The sequence below is a fragment of the Ascaphus truei genome, chromosome 13 (assembly GCF_040206685.1).
Source record: "Ascaphus truei isolate aAscTru1 chromosome 13, aAscTru1.hap1, whole genome shotgun sequence".
NCBI lineage: Eukaryota > Metazoa > Chordata > Amphibia > Anura > Ascaphidae > Ascaphus > Ascaphus truei.
The window spans coordinates 46,952,044-46,962,652 of record NC_134495.1 but is presented as its reverse complement, the minus strand read 5'-3'; the positions used below and the strand labels follow the sequence as shown (position 1 = coordinate 46,962,652).

At 46.3% G+C, this 10,609-nt stretch overlaps 1 protein-coding gene across 1 annotated transcript; it reads left to right on the top strand.

Annotated features, from left to right (window-relative positions):
• Positions 1-344: 344 nt before the first annotated feature.
• Positions 345-8,324, top strand: ABHD4 (abhydrolase domain containing 4, N-acyl phospholipase B). The gene is made up of 7 exons (XM_075569118.1): positions 345-537; positions 2,029-2,117; positions 2,525-2,897; positions 3,220-3,374; positions 3,507-3,618; positions 4,106-4,292; positions 4,748-8,324. The coding sequence occupies exons 1-7, from the start codon at positions 485-487 to the stop codon at positions 4,835-4,837; spliced, it is 1,059 nt and encodes a 352-aa protein (XP_075425233.1). The 5' UTR covers positions 345-484; the 3' UTR covers positions 4,838-8,324.
• Positions 8,325-10,609: the final 2,285 nt, after the last annotated feature.

Genomic DNA, 10,609 nt, shown 5'->3' with positions numbered 1-10,609 from the left:
TTCCAGAGTAATAATGACAATGCTATCTCCTTTCCTTGTGTGATCCTTTTACCATTGCCTCACAATGATACAGCAAAATGGGTTAACAAATCTGATCCGATGAAGGTTAAATAATAGGGTTACCGCCCATGGAAACTTGTGTAACCCCCGTCCCTCCCAGCTCCGTCTCACGCGACTCAATGCCCCCTCCCTCCTGTCCCATTCACAGATCCCATATATGTCCCTTCCTTGCCCTCCCTTTGGCAAACGATCCCATTGAGAAGGCCCTCCTGTTGAATGCTCAACGTTCTATCCCCGCCCACTCGATTGCATTGAGCGTTCTATCCCCGCCCACTCTATTATCTTCAACGTTCTGTCCCAGTTCAGTCAGAATACTCAACGTTCTCTCCCCGCCCAATCATCCTTCTGAACGTTCTGTGCCCGCCCCCTGTGTCTGTCTGCTCTGCAGTATGTCCCTGTGCTGATCAGCTGCTCTGCTTGTGTAATGCCAGAGCTCCGGGATTCAGACCCTGTGATGGCGGAGGAGCTGGAGGAACAGTAAGTGAAATCTCTCCTTCTCTGTCCTGAATCCCCGGGCTCTGATCCCTTATTTTCCCCTGGGATCAGACCGGAGGAATGTGCAGTGTTGGGCAGGGAGAGGAGGGAGGGAGGGCTGTGTTGTTACACAACAGAAAGTGTGAGCAAAACAGGGAGTGATGTAACTTAGAAGCAGAGTGATAGAAAAGAAGAATGAATATTGTAAAGTGTGACTGCTGTCTAGCTCTTGTGTGTATACTGTATTATTCCTGTGTATATGGCATGTGTATGTCTGGTTCTATCACTGCACACATGGCTGGCCCTGTTAAAATACATATTGGTATAGTGTGAAATAGGCAGATTCCAATAGAAATGTCTAATGATAAAACACAAGATACACAGCTACAGGTGGCTTATGGAAACTTGTACAGTTGATGTATAAAGGCAGGGAGGGTATTTCTGTGTGTGAGATTTATTCCTTTACTCTAAAAACTGGGTGGTGATAATATAATAATAATAATAATAATAATAATATATATAATAATCCAGGCAAAAATCTGGGAAATCGGCATTTCACAAATATGTGGCTTCACCCCCTGTAGAGATTTCAGCTCTGCGAGTGTCCCCCATATTAAGGGCTGTGAGTAGTGCTTATACAGAGAAACATTGCTGACAGTCTGTCCCGGTACTCTCTATATACAGTACTATATCTAAGTATGACTTTGTTCAGGGAGCGGGGCCTTGTTATACACAGTGGGAGTTATCACAGATCGCAGCCCTCAGATGGCCGGTGTCTGGCATGGATGTGCAGTAGGGAGGGAAGTGAGTGTGGGAGGAGGAGCGCACACACAAAGCTGTCATTATGAGGCGGTGACACCACTGTGTGTGCATTTATTCTCTAATACGGGACAATGACTCAGCATGTGACAGTAGTGAGGTTTTAACTAGTAGTGTGCGTTCAAGTCCCATCTAGCAGTAAAGGGTTAACATCCTGCTTGTGACCTTCACCTCTAAAAACCCTGTGCCCTAAATCAGTCGTCCCCACTTCCAGTCCTCAAAACCCCCCAACAGGTCAGGTATTAAGGATATCCCGACTTCATTTGACTGAAGCAGGGATATCCATAAGACCTGCCCTGTTGGAGGATTTTGTGGACTGGCGCTGCCCTAAAGCATTGGTCCCCAATAGGAGTTGTGTATCTTAACCCTGGTATTATCTACATCCCTTCTTTGATGGCGTGACTTGTGCGCTGTGAAATGCGTCAGGCGTGGGGGACACAGCGTCTTCCTTCTCATTTGTAGGAACTAATAAAATCAAGGTCATTTTACAAATAATTGTGAGGACTAAAAGCTGTAGATATACCAGATTTTCAATAAACTGTTGGTGAAAAATAGAACCACATCTGACCTCCATTTATTTGTTCCTGATTCTTCTCTTTCTTCTACCACTCTTGCTTTCTCTTCTCCTCTCTGCCTCTCATGTCCCTCTCTCCTCCCTCACTCACCCTGGCACAGGCCTCAAAGTTGGTTAACTGGCTGGATCCCATCGTGGTGCCCAACCTCCATGTCCAAACTAAAGACTGTTGAATCGAGGATCCTTCAATGTAAGAGCATCATAGTATTTGTGGGGTGGGGGGGTCCTGCAGAGCGAGGAGTGGAAACAAGGGACACGTGGGGTGTGTGGGTGAAGATGAGTTCTGCTGACGTATGGCCAATTTACAAGGGTTTATAAATATATAAACATCACTGGGTGCCTCTGAAGCTCAGAGTACCAAGTTACAAGCATTGGGCTGGCCCAGTTGATCCGCCCCTACAGGTTACAAGAGGTTGCAAAATGGTTATCTGGCAAAAATGTGTAAAATCAGTTTCCAAAGTATGATACTCTATCCTCATTGGAAGATTACAGCTCTGCTGATTGGCCTGATATTCAATGTGTGACCCAATCTCTTCTGAAATGACCAGTTCTTCTTCTATTGCCCCAGTGATAACATGGATGTCCCCATCTCTCTAGGTATCCAGAACAGGTTTTCTGCCCGTTATGTTTCTCTCCCGGATAAAAACAAGATCTGGACCGTGACGGTAAGCCCTGAGTTCAGGGACAAGACCCCACTGGTGATGGTCCATGGTTTTGCCGGAGGTGTGGGGCTATGGATTCAGAACCTGGACCCCCTGAGTTCTCGTCGGACCCTCCATGCCTTTGACTTGCTGGGATTCGGGCGCAGCTCCCGTCCAACCTTTCTCAGCGACCCCGAGGAAGCAGAGGAGCAGTTTGTGTCATCCATCGAACAGTGGAGGGAGGAGATGGGTATCATGGACATGATTCTGCTGGGACACAGTTTGGGGGGCTTCCTGGCTGCCTCCTATTGCATCAAATACCCCCAGAGGTGAGAAGAGGCCCAGATACTCCTTATGAGCACAGGGTGCCAATGTCACACATGACTGTAGCTCACTGAGTACTTGACATAATAGCACAATGACTTACGGACCACTGATGGGCAACATAAGGACTTACAATTGACATAGACAGATGGCACATCCCATTAAGTGTAACTTTCCCATCTCCGGGGAACACAGACAGAAGGTTTCTCTGTTCCATGGAGTTTGTCCCCTCCCCTGACATTTGTAGGGTAACATAGTTACAGTATGTTCAGAAGGGACCAGTGACCCTTACATCCTGTTTCATTCTGCTCACCTCCTCTCTCTCAGAGTGAAACATCTCATTTTGGTTGATCCCTGGGGGTTCCCTGTCCTGCCGACGGACCCCAGTCAGGTGCGCTCCCCTCCCACTTGGGTGAAGGCGCTGGCCGCGGTGCTGGGACGCTCCAATCCATTGGCCGTTGTGAGGGCAGCTGGTCCCTGGGGTAAGTGCTCTCTATATTGTCAGACACATGCCATCTCATCTGTGATTACGTCTACACGTGTGATGTTCCTCCTGATGCAATGGTCTTTTCTTGGCTGGACCTTAAACACCTGGTGTTATCTGTGACCTGCAGGCCCCGGGCTGGTGCAGAGGTTTCGTCCGGACCTGAAAAGGAAGTTTGAAGGGTTCTTTGAAGATGACACCATAATGGAATACATCTACCACTGCAATGCTCAGACACCCAGGTGGGAGAGGAGCCCAGGAGTGTGTGTGGCAAGGGGGGGGGGGGGACTCTCCTTTATTTTTTTCATATAATTTATTCATTTCCTGCCTCTTATCATCGCTAATGCTTCTATCCTTTCTCTATTCCTCTGTCTTTCTCTTCTCCATTTTTCTTTCCCTCACCATCGCTTTTCCTTTTATATTTTCAGTGTCTCACTCTCTATTTTACTATCTACTCCATATCTCTCTATCTCTTTTCCATTTATCTCTCCCCTTACTGTCTCTGTCCATTTCTTTTTCTCTTCCTGTCAAATCCCCCCACTCGCTGTCCATCTGTCTCTCTCCCTCGCTCGTGCTCTCTCTCAGTTTCTGACCCACTCGCTTCCTGTTTCTTTGTCACCCCCCCTTCTCACTCCGCCTCTCTCTGCACCTGTCTCTATCTGTCTCACTCCGCCTCTCTCTCCACCTGTCTCTATCTGTCTCACTCCGCCTCTCTTCCTTTCCCGTTAGCGGTGAGAGCGCTTTTAAGACTATGATGGAGAAGTTTGGTTGGGCCAAGCGCCCAATGTTGTCGCGAATTCAGGCGATCCCCAGGGACGTCCCCATTACTTTCATCTACGGAGCTGAAACCTGGATCGACCGCAGCACCGGGGAGAGGGTCAAAGAGGAGCGACCCAACTCCTACGTTGATACCCTGGTACGAGCTGACGCTGAATGCGGGGAGTGTTTAACTGCGCCGGCTTATCTCCATCTGCTCTCTGATATTTATTTGTATATAGTAACAACCTTGTACACAGATTTACAGTGGAGCATATGGACGATTTGCAGATACAGGGAGTGACATATACAGTTATAGAGAGACCAGAGGTTCTCAACCTTTTTTTTGGTTAAGGAACCCTATAATTATATTGTATATGTTGATCTTCTAGTGTACACTGTTCTACCCTAGCAAATGTAGATAATAAATTCAGTCAGTGGGGTAAAAGCTACAGACTGGGGGGTCATTTACAAAGCTGTAGGAGCTATTTTCATGCATCTTTAAAAGGCTCCCGGTGTCTGTAACTTTCCAGTAGTTGTTAATGTAATATATCACGTTGGAAGCTTTATGCCTCCGATATCTAACCCTACCCCTGTGATTCCTTTCCCTCTCAGGTAATCAAAGGAGCTTCTCACCACGTGTATGCAGACCAGCCGAGCATCTTCAACGCCGTGGTGGAAGAGATCTGCGAGGCTGTGGACTGAGAGCCTCCTGCAGCCTCCAGAGAGGAAGCGGGGGAAGTCCCAGGTGTTGGAAGTTCTAGGGGTCTGAGACCAGTAGGGTACAAAGGCACCAGAACCGGACACCCACTATGGTGAAAAATATCAGCCAGACGCTAACCTGGGCTCTGTCCTTCCGACGGGTTGGGTAGATTAGACAATAGCCGGTAGCTTAGATTGGTCGCTCACAGTGCAACGCGTATTCAGACCCCCAACAGGATTCTGTGCCCGACTGATATCCGGACGCCTCAGGCCGCGTTTATAGTGGGCGCTGCGCGTGCCTGTCACTCGGGTGATGTCTGCTCTTTGGGTTTGCGCGACGGGGAGGCCGTGACATCACATGAGCGGTCCGCCCTCATTGGACGAACCACGCACGTGACCCGGCCGTCGCGCAACAAAGACAACATTTTTGTCTTCTCCAGATTCGGGCACGGTTGCGCTTCATCGGTCGCGCACTCTATGGGCGGCCTCAAAAACAACGCTGTCGCTGCCACTGTAAACGCGGCCTTACACTCGCGCTCTCTGTGTAGTGGGAGTTCTCGGCATAAGCGACCCACCACCACACAACCAAGGAACATCTCGGCATTATTCTTTATACTCATCACTGCTCTTTATTTATTCTCTTTGCTAAGGAACCCCCCCCCCCCCAGAAAATAGGGTTAAAATACCAGAATATTTTACTATCAGTGGTGCAGGACCTTATTCGGGGCCCTCTACAGCTGAAGGAGGTTAAGGAGTGAGTGAGGGCAGCAGGTCCTGTGACAAGGTGGGGCCAGGAAATTCTCTGCAGTTTTCATTATGACCCCATTAAGGTCCCTAAACATCAAAGTTTTAGGGGTCTCTGGGGCAAAAATAGAAAAATCCAATAGAAACCAGTTGGATTCTGTTTGCTTTGATCTTGTGCGGTTTGGCAGGAGGACCACGTTGGGGTCTCCTCGGAGAGCCACCATGTGTGTGTCAGGCCGAAGAGACAGGAGACCTGCTTACTACAGTCTCCGTGCGGCACATCTTGTGCAATGAGATTTGTTTTATAGATAACTCTGGTGCTGGTCTTGCAGCAGGAGACCCTTAATTCCAGCCCCTTACATGATACACAGTAACAGAGTAAATGTTCCACACGTGTATCCCCCAAAGTGGTCCAAATTGTGCTGCTTCATCCCCACTTTGCTTCATCCCAACTTTCTTTCGTTGTCGCCCCCTTTTGATGCTTGTGCGAAGCTCTGAATGCCACAGATAAACGCACCCAGTGCCAAGACAGTGCATGAGGCCTCTTTGACCATGCACTCCCAGCCCGTGGTGTAGCAGAGTATGTCAAGGACACACGAGGAAGAGTGTCCATTGCCGTGTGTGTATACGGGGAAAGAATCTGCCCAAAACGCGGCTTGAGAATTGTAAAAACGACCTCTTCTACTGTACTCTGTGTGGCTGGATAACTGCCAGTTTGTTAGTGAAATCCAAACTTAAAGTTTCATTCATTAGTGACGCATGTTGTGCCATTTTTGTCTTGGCTCCTTCACTTGACCCAAGATAACTTTCTTTGTATTTAAACCATTTTGGGTAGTAAGACACCGCAGGACACTGACATGCAGCCCTCAGCCATGCAAGGTGACTGGCAAGTCATTTGTGGTGCTACAGTGACACCATGTGGTTTCTCCATGGAATTGCAGCTATAAAGCTTGGCACATGGGCGCCTTGTGTGTTGTAGGACACGTCACTGATGGGATCTCACGTCTTTGGAGTTGGTCATTGATTTAAATCACACAGATCACTCGCACCAAGCTGAGGTCCGGGATTCCTTCATAGCTTCTCAGGGTATAATGTTTCCTCCAAGTGCCTCAGTCAGGGATCAGAAATCCTTCTGCTACCGTTTTATCCTAAAGCTGCCACTTTGCAAAGCGTTCGTCAAATGAGTCGGGCACAACTGAACTTTGCTAGTTACGTACCCGAGATCCAAGAATATACTGTAATATCCTTATTGTCAGTCACACAAGACGTCGCACAGATTTGAACCTAAGACAAACCGAGGGGCTGTGCGTAAAGAATTAAAAAAAAACAAAAATATGAAATAGTGCATTGCATCTAACATCATTAGCGGCCTGCGGTGTCATTATTCCAGTGCTGGCTTCTGGCGCACGTTTTCTGAGTTCGCCGGTGCGTGTCATTTTCATACATATGAAGCGCTAAGAATAATTTGTCTGCTTTCATTGGTCTTTAAGGCCAAGAAAAACTTGGCGGAAAATTCTGATGCATTTATATCTCACAAATGTGGCACATACTTTTATTAAATATAATTTGCATATGAGCGCTACAGAAAACCCAAACTCTGCCTCTAACTCCACCCACATGCGTCATTGTGTGTGTGTGAAATAAAGTAGAACAACAAATCACAACGCAAAACAAAAGGTTTCACACATTGGCGCATGGAGACGCACTAAAGTGACTGACCTTTCTTCTGCGCGTCTTTTATTTACAAAATGACATAGCCACACTTTATACGTGGCCTCCGTGTCTCCCACTCCTGTACCAGGGCAACTAACGAGATTAGTCGTTTGCAAATCTGCCCCAGTTCAGTTTGGGAAAGTTCCTTCAGATATTGAGAGAAAAACCCCCAACAGTTTGGAGATTCACAATCCTGTTACGCAAATATGTGCGAAGCTGCTGACGTTTGCCATTTCTTGGCAAAGATTGGAGTTTTTGCGACTTTTTTCGGCAGTCATTCATTTTCAAACGCTCCTGGAGACGTGAATGTGAGATAATGTTTCTCAAACCTCCTAGGAACCGTTTAACAAGGAGCAGCCAGGGGTGGAGAAGCTATAACCATTTGTGTCTGTAACTTTGTTTGATATTGAGGGGAATGTGTCGGGTTGTTCATTCTGTTCCCTTCTCTCGGATACAGATGTGATAGATAAATATGGCACTAATGGGTGGGAGCTGCTCTCTGGTATCGAGCAGCTGGAACTTGACATAAGGACCATTCAGTAGAATGTTTTAATGACTAGTGATGTTTTAGGGAGTTTGACTCTGGATGTGAAGTCTGAGATTCTTCACTGATTAATGTGGCCAGTAAGTTAGTGACCAGTAGATGTGCGATATGAACCCCGCAGATGTACAAACTAAATGACAAATTAAACAAACCACTACTGATCTGTAACATTATCCAATCGCTAACAATGAGGGTATATCCAATTAAGATAGAAGTAGCTCATTGGAAACCAGAAATGCAATGAAACCCTTCACCTGTGTGTTAACTTCGTATAAAGGGCCAGCTGTATGATTATCAAACGCCTGTATCGCACAATGTATAAGCAGTCTCAGTATTGGAAAGGGTTTTTCTAATCTATGTATTATGAATAACAAAATGTATCAAGTATGTTTTTTAGGTTAAACAAACCAATACACAGATCTCGTTTCATTGTACAGTTGTAATAACTTTTTGTTTTCTATTTAAATAAATCAAAGTCCTGTAACCTCATTAATATTAAGTGCCTTTTCTGTGTATAAAGGCATGTGTACAATATACAGTAAGTCACTTTCTTTTTAGGAAGGAAAGGTATACAGGGATATACCAAATAAGTATACATGGGAAGGATGTTGATCCAGGGAGTAATCTGATTGCCAATTCTTGGAGTCCTGAAGAAGTTTATTTTTCCCCTTATGAGATAGCATTGGATAATGTGTCACTGGGGTTTTGTGTTTGCCTTCCTCTGGATCAATATACTGGAAGTTCCTTATATAGTATAAAGTATCTGTCGTCTATATTTAGCATAGGTTGAACTTGATGGACGTATACTTTTTTCAACCTAATCTACTGTGTAACTATGTAACTTATATGAACTCGAATACAGTCCTACAGCTGGTATGAAATTGAGCTCACTGTTCTCCCACTTAGCCAAACATAATGAGAACATGTCCAGTTCACCAGTTGCATCTCAAACACACCAAGTCTTCATTTTTTCTTGGTGGGGGAACAAAGTTCCTGTTATTAATACTTTCTGGTGGGAAGTCCCTTTACAGGACATGGCATTAATAACCAGAGTTGCCCCTGTGGCAGAAATCTGTGAAATCACAATACACGTTAGTAGAAACCTTATCCAGGCAAAGACACAGAAACTTAATATTCAACTGTTATTAATATTTTCTGGTGGGAAGTCCCTTTACAGGACTTGACATTAATACCCAGAGTTGCCTCTGTGGCAGAGATCTGTGAAGTCACAATACACGTTAGTAGAAACCTCATCCAGGCAAAGACACAGAAAATTAATATTGAACTTTACACTGGTAAGAAAGGGATCAAAACATTACAGCTTGGAAGTTTTACTGAACCACTTTGAAACAACTCGGGCTCTTCCAGCAAAGATGATTAAAAGAATTTCTGGGGCAGTCAATGGCTTACGGTAACAGTACACTGTAGCCTCTAGACCAGTGATTTTTAACCTTTTGTCTCTGGGCACCCCTAATCACAGTGCTTAGTTGCTGAGACACCCCTACAACAGGACATGGTCACAGAAAACACAGGACAGAGAGACAGTCACAGGAGGCAGGGAGTCAAAGGGGGCAGGGAGTCACCGGAGTTAGAGGGGGCACCCCAACAGGACAAAACAAATACACCACAACAACAGGACACACATAGAGACGTCTCTCTCTGGTCCATGCTGCTTCCTCCTCCACCCAGACTTGTGACACCTCCTCCTGATTGGCTGCTGCTGGGTAATGCAGCCAATCAGGATGGAAGAAACTACACAACCCCCTAGCTATAGCCCAGCTCTGGGATATAGGGGAAATCCCATATCCCCTTGTGATTTTCTCATAGAATCCCAGGGCAGAACTTCTGAACCACAGTTGGGAAACACAGCTCTAAACCAAGGGTCTGGTCCATGACTGAAGAGCTCAAGTATTCACATTAGGATGTAGAAATGGCCATCTTTGGGTCTGGAAATCTAAGGTGAACAAAACAGACCTTTATAAGCCAACTGTAGGGCTCAGACAATAGAGGGGAAAGGACTGGGTGCAGTGGGCAGAAGGACTTTGATATTTAGAACAAGAAATGTAGGTGGATATGTGGCTCTCTGAGGGGGCAGTGAGTCTACTTGAGTTCTTGGTTGCTTCGCAGTCAGATATTAATGTACAATATGTCTCTTCCACAGAGAGTAGCAAATTTCCACTATTGAGACTTCCAATTGATACAACAGAATAACCAGTGGTCACCACCCTGAGAGAGTATAATGGAAAAACCAGCTGTGGTGATTGATAATGGCAGCTGCTTCTGTCGGGCTGGTTTTGCCACAGAGGACCAGCCCAGGTCAGTCATCCAAACAGCTGTCATCTGGCCCCTTTACCGGATGAGGGGGCAGAAAAACCTGTGCAAATTTAGCAGAAAGACTGAAGACCTGTTTTCCACATGTAGGCCGGTCAAGCATGGGATTATCACAGATTGGGAGGCCATGGAGCTCTTCTGGAACCACGTTTTTAGCTGCAAGCTGAAGGTTTTCTCAGATGACCAGGTGGTCTACATGACCGACTCCCCATCCAGTCCTTCTACCAACCGGGAGAAGATGGCAGAGGTCCTGTTTGAGTCTTTCGGTGTCCCAGGACTCCAGGTGGCCAATACGGCCTTTCTCTCCCTGTGTTCTACAGGAGCCATCAGTGGAATAGTCATAGAGGCAGGTTTTGGGGTGTCCCACACAGTTGCTCTCTTTGAAGGGGAGACCTTGAAAAATGGCACCTACCGCCTGGACATCGCTGGAAGGGTGCTGTCCA